Below are 16,312 nucleotides of genomic sequence, written 5' to 3' on the forward strand. Positions count from 1 at the left end.
ATGCTCTTTGCCAGGGGTTCCGTGCTCGTTGCCATGTGGGATTACATGCTTGATGCCAGGGATTCTATGCTCATTGCCATTGGAGGTTACATGCTCGTTGCCATGGGGGGAATACATGCTCGTTGCCATGGGGGAATACATGCTCCTGGTAACGAGGGGACAGCTGTGGGCACTGACAGGTGGGCAGAGAGCCAGGGGATGCCCGGCTGTATTCACAGGTCTGCCCATCCCGGCTATTTGAAATCTCGTGCTGCCGCCTGCTGGGTCTCAGGAGCGGCAATGGTGGCTCCTGACTGGCTGGCGAACCCGGGCGACGGAAGCGCAAGATTTCTAATAGCCGGGACGTGCATCGCTCTGAATACAACCGGGCAGCCCCCGGCTCTCTGCCCGGCTGTCAGAGCTTACAGTTCTTTCCAGCAGTGGCTGTCCCACACCCCGTTACCGAGAGCGGCCCTGCATGCCCTGTGGCACGGGCATAACTAGAACTTTGAGGGCCCCATAGAAACCTGGAATGGAAGAAGGGGGCTAGAGAGACAGGGAGGGGGGAGACCTGAAGGTAAGAGAGGGCACTGAGAAGGCAGGGAGTGGGGAGAGGGGGCTGAGAAGACAGGGTGTGTGAAGAGGGGGTCTAGAGGGGGCTTGGGAGACAGGGAGTGGGAGAGGTGAGACAGGAAGGTAATAGAGGGCCCTGAGCAGACAGGGAGTGGGGAAACAGGGGGGGGGGGGGGGGGAGAGATGGAAGGGGGATAGATGGGGGAAGCTTGGGAGACAGGAAGGTAAGATAGGGGCCTGAGCAGACAGGGAGGGGGAGAGGGTCGGGAAAGGCTGTGGAGAAAGGGTGTAAAAGACTGGGATTAGGGAGAAAGGGAGGGGGGAGTAGGGGGCTAGGTATACAGAGAGGTGGCTGAACAGAAATGGAGTGGGAGAGAGAAGGTGGGTGGCGACAGTAAAAACTTCTTAAGACAGTACCTGCCTAGTCCCCCTTCAATAATAGCGGTGCGGACCACTCGCTGTGCTGCGCTGGCATCTCCAGCTGCAGCCAGTGATCACTGCTGGCGCTGTGTCCCCTGGCTGTTCCCCGGTGCCGCGTCAGGTCTCACTGACAGGCACGATCAAGTGCCTGTAAGTGCGGTAGGGAAGGACCCCACAGCAGCAGCTGCTGAGCGGCTCAAGTGACGGCAGGAGCCACGCTGTCACTACAAGCGCGCCCCCCCCTAAATCCGCCAGTGAGCCTGGGCAGTGAGCACAGGCTGATAGCAGAGGGAGCCCCTTCGCGCTTCTTCTCTCACCCCCCCCCCCCTCCCAAATCACGGCAATGCAAGTCGGCGTCCTGTCCGGCTCTATAAGCGGCACTACTGTATTAAGCCCCTCTGTGACAGTAAGGGACGTGCTTTCTGCCTATATGAAAGCACGCCCTTGTCACTGAGGAGGCGCCACTGACTGTCCCCAATCACATCTGCCTCAGTGACAGGGGCGTGCTTTCATATAGGCAGAAAGCACGTCCCTGTCACTGAGGCACTGCTATAGGTGCCGTATATGCACCTTTTTTTAATGGGCTTTTGCAGCCCGATGCTCGGTCCCTCCCACTGCCCGCCCCCCTGTTTAATACTATACTATAGGCAGCGGGAGGCACCGCACTTGGTGCCTCCTAAACGGAGAAAAAAGTATTATAATAATACAAAGCATATACATATGACACATAATATGTGTCATAAGTATTTTCTTTGTATTATTTTATTATATTAATCATTAATGACAGGGGAGGCACTGCCTCCCCTGCCTCCCCTGACTGCACGTCCCTGCGCTGGACATAGCTTTTTACACATTACTTTGTTTTGCCTGCCATTACAAAGTGTCTTTTAACCCTGCACTATGGAGAATGCAGTGATGGGTAGTCACCAGCAACAGTACCTGCTCTATTATGCAGTGCTGAAGCTCAGGCGTCAGAGAGCCCAGTGCAGGAGAGAAAGATCATGCTGGACAAAGCAGTGGCTACTGCAGCGTCAGACTCGTTCGCACATGCCACTGCTCAGAGACATCAGGGAAAATAACCCAGACGATTTCCGGAACTTCTTGAGGATGGATGATGCCACATTCCAGGAATTGCTGCGTCTGGTGACTCCCCACATCGAGAAGCAGGATACCAAGTATCGCATGGCTATCCCTGCTGAGGAACGGCTGGTGGTGACCCTGAGGTTTCTGGCGACAGGACGGTCTCTTGCTGACCTGAAGTTTGGATCCCTCATCTGTCCGCAAGCTTTGGGCCTCATCATCCCGGAGACCTGCAAAGCCATTGTGAAGGTGCTGCAGTACCAGTATTGCAAGGCAAGGATGAAAAATACACCGTACACTTTATTGTGCAAACAAAATTTTTTTATTTATAATTTAGGCCTAGGACAGAAACAGGTTTTTTAGGCCTTTCATATGTAAAACATGTAAAATAGTAAATAGATTTATTGTGTCAACACAAATATATTATAATACCATATATAAAAGATATTGTACAAAAACACACACGATATATAAACATTTAAGTATGTATGACCCAGTTTAAACTTTCCCAATAAGTACGGGCTACTGTGTGGCAGAGGATGTCTGCTGCAGATATGTAAAGGCTGCGGCCCACATGGCGCATGGCACAGATGAAATGGCCCCGCCCCCATTGATGTGCGCCATACGCCATGTGAGCAGTGGCCATCACATACCTGCAGCTGAGACCATGTCTGCCGCACAGTACCCCATACTATTGGCAAAGACAAAAGGGCAATAAATGGAGTTTGCTCTCCAGATTGAGGAGAATCCTGTTCTCCCTCTGGTAATGCAGGTACAGGTAGCAGCATATAAAAAAAAAAGACACTCTGGCCCTTGTGTGGCAGAGGATGTCTGCTGCAGATATGTAAAGGCTGCGGCCCGCATGGCGCATGGCGCAGATGCAATGGTCCCGGCCCCATTGATGTGCGCCATACGCCATGTGAGCAGTGGCCATCACATACCTGCAGCTGAGACCATGTCGATGGTAAATGATAAAATAGCCTATTTTTTAAGACATATCCTTTAAAACAGGAGACTCTGGATCTTCTATCAGTAAAGAACTGTAGAATTGACGGTACTGGGGGGGTTGAGAAGGCTGTGTAGGTGTTGACTGGGTATGTGTTGGAAGTGTGCTCGACTGGCCTGGTATGGTGGTAGGTGGTACGGTGGCAGACGGAGTAGGCACTGGTGATTCTAATGACAGTGGTGTGTCCCATGCCAACTATTTTAGTGCCACTGTTGAGATACCCTAAACTGTCATTATACACCAACTCCATGCATAACTTTTCAAAAGTAAGTTGCTAGTCCGGAGCCATGTTGCGAACACACTCTGCCACATAAGTGAAGTAGTTGTCATGTTTGTCCGGGTTTCTTTGCAGGACTCGCTGTGCCCACATCATAAATTCTTCATGTGCTGCTGCTTCTCCTTGTTTTCCTTTGCCACGCATTTTTTTGGCACGGGGGAGTGGTGGAGTGGGTTCCAGGGTGGGTGGCGGAGTGCGTGCCGGAGTAGGAGCTTCGCTCGATGTGCATGCATTATCAGATAGGACAGACAGGTCTGGGGTTGCAGGTGGGTAGTAGTCACCAAGCTGTAAAAAAATTGAACATGTTTACTAATCAATTCTATTTACTTCTAATTTCAATTCCCTACCAGCGTGAATGAATGGAAAGTCATCGCAGAGGAGTTTGAACAGCGATGGAACTTTCCAAATTGCGGTGGAGCCATTGATGGCAAACATGTCCGCATAGCCCAGCCTATCAATAGTGGTTCCTACTACTTTAATTACAAGGGCTATTTTAGCATTGTACTAATGGCTGTGGTGAATGCGAACTATGAGTTTATCTTCCTGGATGTAGGAAGGAATGGCCGTGCATCGGATGGTGGCACTTTCAAGGACACAAAGTTCTACGAAAGGCTCATAGCGAACACCCTTCACTTGCCGTCTGTCCAGGAAACTAAACAGGGGCTTAACTTTGTGTTTGTGGCAGACGAGGCTTTTGGCCTGCACGAGCATGTCATGAAGCCATATGCGCAAAGGGGCCTGAACCATGACAAAAGGATCTTTAACTACAGGCTATCCAAGGCATGGGGTGTTGTGGAAAATGCTTTTGGCATCCTGGCTAGCCGGTTTCGCATTTTCCACACTGCCATTAACCTGAGGGGGGACAAAATTGACTGGGTTGTCACGGCGTGCTGTGTCCTGCACAATTTGCTCCGCAGAAAAGCCACACAGCAAAGGGCTACAGGCACAGCACTCCAAGAAGACCAAGATCTGCCAGAGGAGGTAGTGCAGATATCCTCCTTGCAAACCCCAACACAACACTTCACAGGGAGTGCACGAGCCAAACAGGTGAGGGAAGAGTACATGGCCTACTTTAATGGGGAGGGGGCTGTGGATTGGCAGGAGGAATCAATTAGATAGCCCAAAAAATAGACTCACCGATGCAGACTGCGAATTCTCCTCCTCCTGCGCCGTGACTTCTTGGTTTTCGTGTTCGACCATCAGGACTACTCCTGTCCTCATCGACTCCTGGCTGAGGGTGAACGTCAACCTGTTGTAGTACCAGAGCGATGTTTGATACATCTCGTCGACTCCAGCACCAGACTTCTTTGCAGCCTCCACCTTCTTGTGTTCCTTTAAGAACACTGTGCGCAGATTCTGGATGCGTTTGCGCACCCATTCTACATTGGCCTCTGGGTGAAATGGGAGACTGTAGCGAGACAAGTCCTCCAAGGCCTGGGTTCTTTTCATTTTGTTCGAATACTCTTTGGATTTTGTTCGCCACAGGCATTCATGGGAACGATACTTCTCGATAAACCCTTCTAAAAATTCTTGTTCTTTTGCGTTGGACATTGGGACTGTAAAAAGATAAAACCATTTTAGTTGTTATAGTTATATTCATGTTTTGTTTCATATTTAAATTTTTATAGTTATAGTTACCAGTTTACCTAGTTCTTATGTTTTAAGTATTTAAAATGTTAATAAACTTTTATGAAAACCACTATACATTTTATTGTGCAGATTGCTATTCACACACACAGGTGAATGGGGCCTAGCAGAGAGGAGTGCATGGAATACTGCAATGGTGGACAATGGTTATATGTATATATCTATATATACACAAACACACACACACACACACACACACACACACACACACACAGGTGAATGGGGCCTAGCAGAGAGGAGAGCATGGAATACTGCAATGGTGGTCAATGGTTATATGTATATCTCTTATATATTTGGCTACATCTGTCACTCAAAGTGTGTCTGGAGATATAACCCTGGGTGGAGCCTCTGACTCACATGACAGAGAACCAGCCCAGTGAGCCCACAGACAGTGCCAGACACCCTCTGCCTCTCCATGTTACACAGCAAAGACACAGCTACACACCAGACACACCAGGTGAGCGCCCCACACCTCCATACCTCCCAACATGACCCTCTCCAGGAGGGACAGAATGCTCTGTTTGTGGACTTCCATCTTAATTTATGATTGTCATCACCTGTCATTTTAAACAGGGTAATTGATAAGAAAGGTGTTTAAGCACAGGTGATGGTAATCCTTAAATTAAGAAGAAAGTCCAGAAACAGAGCAATGTGTCCCTCCTGGAGAGGGTCATGTTGGGTATGCACCTCCCTCCTCCCCCCCCCCCCCCCCCCATTCACGGCATCCCCACGATTAAATGGCACATGCAAAACACTGACATGGCTATGGTCGACAATGAAAAAGGTTGACAAGATTTATTTTTCACTTTTTCAATGTTTTCATATTCATTCTCATGTGTCGACATGGACACCAATGAAGTGCCACACTTATGTCAACATTTACATGTGTTGACCTTTCTGTGTTGATTTTTTTCTTGTGGCAATTCGCGGCACCCCCCGCGACCCCCTCCCGCGATTTGCAGCACACCCCCCGCAATTCGCGGCACCCCCAGTGACTCCCGCGATTCGCGGCCCCACCCCGTGACACCCCCCCTCCTGCAATTCGCGGCACCCCGCAACCCCCCCTCCCACGATTCGCGCCAACCTCCCGGGCCCCCCCTCCCGTGGTTCACGGTGCCCCCCACGTCCCCCCTACCGCGAGTCCCCACCCCTGACCCCCCCTCCTGTCATTGCGGCAACCCCCCGCCCTCGCGACCCACCCTCCCGCGATTCAATGCAACCCCCGCCCCCCCCCCATCCCACGATTTGCGGCACCCACACCCCCCCCCCCCCGCGACCCATCCTCCTGCAATTCACGGCATCCACCCATGACCCCTCCTCCCGTGATTCGCGGACACCCCTCACCTCCTCCCTCCCCCACCCCCGCGCGTGATTCACGGCAACCCCAGGATTAAATGGCACATGCAAAACACTGGCACGGCTATGGTCGACAATGAAAAAGGTTGACATGAGTTTTTGAAGATTTATTTTTCTTTTTTTGAATGTTTTCATATTCATTCTCATGTGTCGACATGGACACCGATGAAGTGCCACACTTATGTCAACATTTACGTGTTGAACTTTCTGTGTTGATTTTTTCTTGTAGCAATTTTTTTCCAGTGACAACTATGAACTATGTGCACGTCACTAAAGATAGAAAGAGATATAGAGAGGATGGCGGCGCCAGGGGTTGCAGCCGTGTGTATATTAGTGGGGCACTAGCTCCCCTTGGATGGATGCTCAAAAACAAAAATTAATATACACTTCGGCGCTACTCCATAGATTTTTGACCATATGTGTAGATTCACTTCAAACAAATTTTCTGGTATTCTTCGTATCTGTGCAACGTCTTAAGGGCACCTACTGACCTTAAAGTAGGTCCCTATGTGCCCGTAGAGGTTTCTTTTATCCTTGCCAAATCAAACAGGTACTAGCAGCTGGTAGTAAATGAGTAAATTACTGACCTTATAAAAAGGCCCTATGTTCGCATAAAGGTATCTTTGTCCTATTGATCTCGCCACAGGTCTATATCAGCTACACATGTAGTCACTGGGAAACACACTCACCTCAGAATGAGGCCCTATGTTCACAGAAAGGTATCTTTGGTGTGTCCACATCCAAAACGTCCCCTTGTACAAATGCTCATATACCGTCGTAGCAGAGAAAGAATTTATTCCAGGACGTGTACAATAAAACATAAGACATAAAAAATCCAATTAAAAATACACCCAGTCTCAGGTGAGCCCAAAGTTACTCACCCCCTGTATCCGGATACTGGGGGGAGTCGAACCAGATGAAAAAATGGTCAAGGGTCTCACCTGTGTTGTGGGTTCAGTCCTCTCTCACCAACGCGTTTCGGGCTTTAGGGTTAGCCCTTTTTCAAGGACACCTTGAAAAAGGGCTAACCCTAAAGCCCGAAACGCGTTGGTGAGAGGACTGAACCCACAACACAGGTGAGACCCTTGACCATTTTTTCATCTGGTTCGACTCCCCCCAGTATCCGGATACAGGGGGTGAGTAACTTTGGGCTCACCTGAGACTGGGTGTATTTTTAATTGGATTTTTTATGTCTTATGTTTTATTGTACATGTCCTGGAATAAATTCTTTCTCTGCTACGACGGTATATGAGCATTTGTACAAGGGGACGTTTTGGATGTGGACACACCAAAGATACCTTTCTGTGAACATAGGGCCTCATTCTGAGGTGAGTGTGTTTCCCAGTGACTACATGTGTAGCTGATATAGACCTGTGGCGAGATCAATAGGACAAAGATACCTTTATGCGAACATAGGGCCTTTTTATAAGGTCAGTAATTTACTCATTTACTACCAGCTGCTAGTACCTGTTTGATTTGGCAAGGATAAAAGAAACCTCTACGGGCACATAGGGACCTACTTTAAGGTCAGTAGGTGCCCTTAAGACGTTGCACAGATACGAAGAATACCAGAAAATTTGTTTGAAGTGAATCTACACATATGGTCAAAAATCTATGGAGTAGCGCCGAAGTGTATATTAATTTTTGTTTTTATGTGCACGTCAACCTACACATCATCAACCAATTTTTTGTATAATATATAACACCTGTTCTGTTTTACTGTAGGTGTTTTAAGGGGAAGCGGTCATCTATTAGAATGAACTTAGGTCTACAGTCATTAGGTCGACCCCACTAGGTCGACTGGCAGGAAGGTCGACCTGACTTAAGGTCGACATGGGCCAAGGTCGACATAACTTAAGGTCGAATTTGCATAAAGGTCGACATGAGGAAGGTCAACTGGTCATAAGGTCGACATGGGGTTTTCCACTGTTTTTTGAGCCGACATGTGCCAACAGGCGGTATTTCATGCCCTACCATCCACTAGGGCGTGGTGGGAGAATAAAATAGTGTGCCGAGCGCAGCGAGGCACCGTGCCCAAAGCATTGCGAGCGAAGCGAGCGATGCGAGGGTCCGATTCTCATTGCCAACTGTGTTCATGTCAACTGTGTCGACATTCGGATAAAAAAAGTGAAAAACCCATGTCGACCTTATGACCAGTCGACCTTCCCCATGTCGACCTTTATGCAAATTTGACCTTAAGTCATGTCGACCTTGGCCCATGTCGACCTTAAATCAGGTCGACCTTCCTGCCAGTCGGCCTAATGGGGTCGACCTAATGACTGTAGACCTAAGTTCATTCTGACAGATGTACCGCTTCCGTTTTAAGTCCTTTTACTGCTACTATTACTGTTTATGTAAATGCATTCTGAATGACAGCAACATCCTACCATCCTTCTACAAGAATATATAACCAACTAGGTGATTCATCGCGCCCCGTGCCCCCCCTCCCGCAATTCGCGCACCCCCCTCCCGCGATTCGCAACCCCCCCTCGCGCAATTCACGCCCCCTCCCACGCTTTGCGGACCCCCGCCCTCTCCCGCGATTCGCCGACACCTGCGCCCCCTCCCTCCCTTGATTCACGGCACCCCCGCGCCCCTCCCGCAATTCACGGCACCCCTAAGCCCCTCTTAAGTCCCCCGTATACTCAAACACCAATATTACTACCCAGCTTCCTGCTCTCCTGAACCGTAACTTCCACCACTGGGGAGTCACTGACGCTGTTTTGCCCACATGCCCCTATCATGCCTCATAGCCCAGCCTCCTGCTCTCATGCACCCGAACTCCCACCCAGTAGGAGGAGACACTGACTAAGGGCCACCATCCTGTACTCCTGTGCTGCCACGCTGGACCCTCACCCACTGGCAGAAGCTGCACAGTATCTCCCACCCTCATCTTTAGTCCCCCTTATGCCCACACACCCCTATCACTACCCAGCCTCCTGTTTTTCTGTGTCGTGACCTCCGCCAGTGGGGAGCCGCTGACTCAGAAACACCCTACTATACTATTGCACACACACACCTAAACAACATGCACACACAGCCCCCCCACACCCACAAATGTCACTGTACCATCCACACTATCAATGTACATCTTACTCTGTAACCGCTTTTTAATTAAACAAAACAATACACACCCCCTTCCACATCATATGCTCTCTATTTAACACATTTCACCTATAACTAAAGTTGCAATACAGCCATCTTTCATACAATTCTAACCATCTTTCTCATATACAAATGTTCACAAATTAAGGGGGCGCAGCCCCTTGCGACGGTGTGAAGAGCGCCTGTAGGGCGCGATGAATCACCTAATATATATATATATATATATAGGCTCTGGGTTCCACTGGCGTGGTTTCCAAAAACGGCACTGCAAGGACTTCTTAAAAAGGTAGTAGATTTTATTACCTCAGAGGTAATAAAATCTGGTACTTATGTAATATCTGGGCTCCCGTTTTTCTTATGAGACCGTGTCCGCTCGCCACGCTTCGGGCACGGTGGCTCGCTGCGCTCGCCACACTATATAAAATCAACTCCATGCGTAGTTGGATAGTAGGAGTATGAAAAAATGGGGTTCATTTAACATGGGAGCCCAGATAATACATAAGTACCTAAAATCTACTACCTTTTAAGGGGTTGGGATCATTTGGTCTATTGCATTATGGTAGAAAGTCATTAGGTCGAATCCATTAGGTCGACATGCTAAAAGGTCGACATGATTCTAGGTCGACATGGGAAAAGGTCGACATGATTCTAGGGCGAAAGGTCATTAGTTCGACAGGTCATTAGTTCGACAAGGTCATTAGTTCGACATTGTCTATGTCGACATTCACAAGGTCGACATGGGGTTTTTCACTGTTTTTTTACCTGAATGTCAACACAGTCGACATGGACACAGTTTAAAGTGCACTGCATCCCCTCGCATCGCTCGCTGCGCTCGCTATGCGTCGGGCACGGTGCCTCGCTACGCTCGGCACACTATTTTATTCTCCCACCACGCCCTAGTGGATGGTAGGGCATGAAATACCGCCTGTCGGCACATGTTGGCTCAAAAAACAGTGAAAAACTCCATGTCGACCTTGTGAATGTCGACATAGACAATGTCGAACTAATGACCTTGTCGAACTAATGACCTGTCGAACTAATGACCTTTCGAACTAGAATCATGTCGACCTTTTCCCATGTCGACCTAGAGTCATGTCGACCTTTTAGCATGTCGACCTAATGGATTCGACCTAATGACTTTCTACCATAATGCAGTAGACCAAATGACCGCATCCCCTTTTAAGAAGTCCTTGCAGTGCCGTTTTTGGAAACCACGCCAGTGGAACCCAGAGCCTCTATTCTACTATATCCTGGCACGCAGGCAGCTGACTTCGTTTGTGAGAGTGCCGGTCCGTCCCAACTATATATATATATATATATATATATATATATATATATATATATATATATATATATATATATATAAAACTGTATATCCAGGGATATATACAAGACAACACTCCTTATCTACTTGTAATCCAGCACAGCACAATTTATTAAAATTGAGCATCAACGGCTTAGAAAAAAACAATATGCAATCTTGGCAATATCATGCCATTAATGGTAATGGGGGTCACAAGCATATTCACCCATCCTTGCAAAAGTTAACAGTCGGCAGTCGACGAATCCGTTTCGGCTAAAGGAGCCTTTCTCACAGACTGACCCAATTAGAATGATACTGAAAATGCATTATATAGCCACCAACACCTCAATCAATCAACTCACCACTGGTAGTGAGTTGATTGATTGAGGTGTTGGTGGCTATATAATGCGTTTTCAGTATCATTGTCATTGGGTAATCGGAGTGTAAGATCACATGACATCTTTGTTGAACCAATTAATAAGTGACAATAGCGATGACAGGAGTGTTGCTGAACCACACTGGGCAGCAGAAGGTCTGTGGCTGCTGTATGGGGATTATGGCCCTCACCTGAGCCTGCCTGTGGCTTATTCAAGGGGGGTAATTTGTGCTGCACAAGAGGGGCTCCTACCTCTTCAGTGGCTGCGGCCTCTGCAGTGCAGGACACCACTGGCAGCCTGTGCTCTCTTCCTGCAGCCTCCACTTCCCAGTACCGACACCAGAGCCTCACACCGCCAGCGGCTTCCTCCCTGCATCATGGCCCCAGACTCAGGAGGCCACTGTGGGGCTCTCAGCGGCTGATCCTCCGTGACTGCAGCCCCAGTGGGACTCGCCGCACAGCGCACGGGGGGCACAGTGACGCAGCATCACACAGCGGGAACTCTGCATCTATTGGCTGCTGGGTGGAGCTGCTGCCATGTGCTCCCTGTTATGATGCTGTTGCTGGGCCAGGTTGGGACACTGGATGAGCAGCCACCAGTGACATCGGAAGGAGTCTAGGAATGTCCATCGTTGCCATTGCCATCAATGCTTTTACCTATCAATGAACATCCATTTTCTTTGACATGGGGGTGGGGCTTCACAGGTGTCAGGGACGGAGCTATGTTCTGTGTCCCGGCCCCTTGGGGAAAAAAAAGAAAAATAACTTTTTCCTTCAGCCTATGGTGGGCCACTGGTACCATGGGATATTCTAGGTCCTCCAGACCGGGCACCAAGGAGTTAAACTTCTAAAAGTGCAGCTGGGCTGGCCTCCTTAATACCCTGCCCTCCCCCAGGCTAATCAGTTTTTTTCTTGGTGCCTCAGGAACAGGCACATTTGTAGGAGTAGGGCTGTTTCAGCCCTGGTTTAAACTTCATTTTTTTCTTTTATTTCAACCTACAGCCATACCACACTGAATAGGTCCAATCTCATCCGATCTTGGCAGCTAAGCAGTGTTGGGCCTGGTTAGTACTTTTGTGGGAGACCACATGGGAACACCAGGTGCTGTAGGTTGCCTGCTGCAGGCGCTGTGCACAGTGCACTGCAGCAGAAGGAAGCACGCTGTGCTGGGTCTCTGACCTCCATGGCCAGATGCCTCAGCATCTCCACAAGGCATCGGGGGAGCCGCTGCAATGTCTGGAAGCTTCAGTCAGGTAAGCGGAGTCCCGGTGTGGGGCTCCGGCATACCTATAGCGGCGACCACCACTGGCGGAGGAGGCAACTCCGGCGATCCCGGCAGCGGGGTCCCGTTCTTTCGGTCTCCCCTCTAGGCCACCAGGGCTGACCTGTTGCAGGTCCTATATGGGCATATAGCCCTGGTTAGGCTCCGGGAGGGGGTTCATTTTTTTTTTTAGCAGCCCATAACTCCACCCCCAGCCCCAGTGCAGGTCCTTTGTTTCAAATTTCCTGCCTGGGTGACATCACTCCCGCCTCTCTCCTTCCTTCTGGTGCCTGTTTCAAATAGGGATGGCCATCGTTGCCATCGATGGCAATTCTGCAACAGGCCATCGATAGTGCTAAAGTATGCAATGGATGACCATCGATATTTTTACATATCGATGGTCATCTATTGTGTTTGATTGGCCTGTGGGCCAATCAAAACACAGGGGTGGGGCTTTGCAGGTGCCAGGGGCGGAGCTATGCTCCGTGTCCCGGCACTTTGGAAAAAAAACCCAGCAAAAAATAGTTTTGCTGTTCCATCGATGGAGGGAAACCATCTGGTTCTCCCTCATCGATGGCAAAAGTATTCGACATTGGCCATGAACCATCAATGATTTCGAATCATCGATGGTCGATGGCCATCCCTAGTTTCAAACAGTTGTGCCAGAGTGTTAGTCAGACACTGCCTATCCTGAATGCTGCACGGAGGGAGACTTGAAGGAGAGACTGCTGGTGTGTTATGCCTCCCTGTCCTGCACTGTCCTGGTGTCAGGTTGCATATTCCCCCTTCCTCACCTCATGGTGCTGGTTGTTGGGAGTAGATGCCTATATAGGGGTTAATTTTTACCCTATTTTTTCTCACTAATTGAGGTTATCTGTGTTTTTATTTAGTATACTCTGTTACTTTTATTACTACTGTGGTAGGCTCACAGAAGCAGATAACAGAGACACTTATCTTATGTTTGTGTCTCTTCCAATTAGTGTAGTGCCTGTCATTACCCATCAGTGGTGTAGCTACGTGCCACGGTGCCCGGAGCAAGGGCACGTTTTGCGCCCCCCCGGATTTGTAGTAGGCGGGGCTCTTGCATGATGAAAAGGGGGAGCAGCCTAACATTATAAGACACACCGTAATGCCCATTACACATAAATTCACATGCCCATTACATACTATATAACAAACCATAATACCCATTTGACACATAAAACCAAAAACTTTTTTGGAAGGAGGGCACAACATTTCTAGTTACACTGCTGACGGGAGCCATCATGCTTCCATTTATATGTACGCACACACACACACACACAGGGCCGGTGCAAGGTTCCCCGGCAACCTAGGCAAGTGGTCAGCACAAACCCCACACACACACACACACAGTGGGTGCCACCCACAACCCAGAAAGGACTCGCCACAGCCGGGGTGTATATGGTGATGGAGGGACCGCAGTCGGGCTAACTGCTCACTCTGGGCCAGATGTATCAAAGTTCAAAAAGTGATAAAATGGAGAGTGATAAACAGCCAACCAACCAGCTCCTACCTGCCATGTTACAGGCTAAGTTTGAAAAATGACAGGAAGGAGCTGATTGGCTGGTTGTTTATCACTCTATCACTATCTTAAGCTTAATACATCTGGCCCTCTGACTTGCAGCGCTGAAGGGAGGCTGTGGTCTCAAAGTCACCTGCTGGGCGTCGGGCCGGCTCAGGTCTAGTGCCGCGGCAGGAGACAGGAAACAGCCAGTCAACATAAGCGTTTTGACCGGCACCTCCTGCAGCAAGTAAGAGGGTCCCGGGGGATGGGAGGGGGGAGATGCTTGGTGCAGGCGGCATGTGAAGGGGGGGGGGGGGGGGTGATGCGGCAGCCGCTAAGTCGCTCGGGCAGAGGGGGTTGGAGGGGATCGCCTCTCACCTCCATCCAGGGGGAGTCCCTGCTCTCACACACACACACACATATATACAACACCTACACATACACGCAGATAACACATACATATACACACACACACTCCATTTTGTTTGCAGGAGCTGCCAATTTAATTAACTACAAGCCACATTACAGAATCTTTACCCTCATTGATGACACATTGTCACGGAGGGTCCTCTTCCTGATGCTGCTGCTGAAGCTTAGATAAACGCAGGGGAGGTAGGGGGAGGGAGAGAACTGCAGAGCTGTCTCCCTCCAGAATCGTAACTGCAGTGTCTCTGTCTGACTCGCAGGCATGTCACCAGGCAGCGTGTTTCCACTGTTTATTCAGTGTGAGACTTCCTGCCAAGGGCAAAGCATACCTCCCAACAGTCCCGATTTTATCGGGACAGTCCCGATTGTCAGGGCCTGTCCCGCTGTCCCACCCGCGGGCGGCAGTGTCCCACGGTGTGGGGGGCTGTTGGGAGTCCCCCTGTCAGCTGCTAAGCAGCGGGGAATAAACGCTGTGCGCATGCGCACAGCGTCTATTCTACGCAGCCAGGGGGCTGGGGGCATGGCTAGAGGCTCACAGAGCCTCTGGGTCATGCCCCCATAGCGGCAAAATGGGGGCGTGGCCTCGCGGGGGAGCCGCGAGTATAGGACATGCCCCCAAATTAGGCCACGCCCCCATAAAATGTCAACGCGCCAGAGGCGCGCAGCAGCAGTGTCCCGACTGCTGAGCTGCAAAAGTTGGGAGGTATGGGCAAAGCATGGCCTCATGGGATTTGTAGTTTAATAGTTAACTGCTCAAAGTCTGAGCAGTAACATATAAACTACAATTCCCATGATGCCACTGTCCCTGCCTCTCCGTCCTGCCGGGTGCCTCTGAATGCTGAATCCCGGCACCTCCACGCACACTGACTGAAGTACTAGTAGGGTGACCAACTCATCCCTTTAATCCGGGACACATATTTATTACACAGGTTCTGTGGCTGGCTTTCACCTGGTTTTAAACTGCCACACCTCAAGACTCCATTTCACCTGGTTTTAAACTGCCACAGAACCTGTGTAATTAATATGTGTCCCGGATTAAAGGGATGAGTTGGTCACCCTAAGTACTAGCACTGTAAGTGCCGCAGCCAGGCGGGGGAGGGAGCGGGTAAGCAGGGCTGGGGAGCCAGCGGCACAGTTTGCATTGCTCCGGCGCCACTTGATCTCTCTGCGCCTGGAGCTTGTGCTCCGCCCTCCCTACGCCCCTGTTACCCACTGTCCTAATTAAGGCGCTGTGTGTGATTTTTTTTTTTTTTGTCTCCACAACCCTGTAGACCAGGGCTTGGCAATTGCGGCCCTCCAGATGTTGATGAACTACACATCCCAGGATGCTTTGCATTTATTTTGCTATGTGGCCAAGCTGAAACGGAAGCAAGGCATGCTGGTATGTGTAGTTCATCAACATCTGGAGGGCCGCAATTGCCCAGCCCTGCTGTAGACCGTTCCCTTCAGGGGCTTTCTGCCACAGGGCTCCCATCTTCTCCCAGACCCCAGCCATACCACACTGGATAGACCTAATTTCATCTGATCTTGGCAGCTGAGCAGTGTGGGGCCTGGTTAGTACTGAGTGGGAGACCACATGTGCACACCAGGTGCTGTGGGTTAGGCATTATAGCAGAGGAGTGTGGAGCTGCCTGTCACAGCCTATGTCATGCACAGCTACCTCACCTCATGGTGATTAGTGTGATAGAGGAAGGTTACTACTACCCAATACCAACACTGTCCTAGTGTTGGGGTACATGTCCCCTACCTCACCTCATGGTGTTTGGTAGCTGGGAACAGAGTGTTAGTTTCACTTTCTGTTTTCCAGACACTATCTAGGATTACTGCTCTAGAATGTGGTTTATTGCTTAAGATCATACTTGCCTACTTTTCAAAACTAATTTCAGGGAGATTATGTTTGGTAGTAGAATGTAGCACAGTGCCCATTGAGGGGGTGTGTCATGCTCCACCCAAAGGGCGTGTCTAGTTCCATATTTGA

General features: G+C 49.7%; 1 protein-coding gene, 1 non-coding gene and 1 pseudogene across 2 annotated transcripts in view; 2 read left to right on the forward strand and 1 right to left on the reverse strand.

Moving 5' to 3' along the window:
- Window positions 1–2,468: 2,468 nt before the first annotated feature.
- The window catches only part of LOC146010213 (uncharacterized), a 156,373-nt gene continuing 142,529 nt past the window's right edge, over window positions 2,469–16,312 (reverse strand). The window contains exons 2-3 of the mRNA XM_083151245.1: window positions 4,473–4,891; window positions 2,469–3,620 (exon numbers count right to left, since the gene is read on the reverse strand). Of these exons, the coding sequence (XP_083007371.1) occupies window positions 3,333–3,620; window positions 4,473–4,886 (702 nt within the window). The 5' untranslated portion in view covers window positions 4,887–4,891 and the 3' untranslated portion in view covers window positions 2,469–3,332. The remainder of the gene's footprint in view (window positions 3,621–4,472; window positions 4,892–16,312) is intronic.
- On the forward strand, window positions 12,117–12,235 carry LOC146016373 (5S ribosomal RNA). Its single transcript, XR_014449267.1, has one exon. It is a non-coding gene; the product is annotated as a 5S ribosomal RNA (ribosomal RNA).
- LOC146011766 (5S ribosomal RNA) lies at window positions 15,818–15,935 on the forward strand (annotated as a pseudogene).

Source organism: Crinia signifera, chromosome 6 (assembly GCF_055691185.1).
Source record: "Crinia signifera chromosome 6, ASM5569118v1, whole genome shotgun sequence".
Lineage (NCBI taxonomy): Eukaryota > Metazoa > Chordata > Amphibia > Anura > Myobatrachidae > Crinia > Crinia signifera.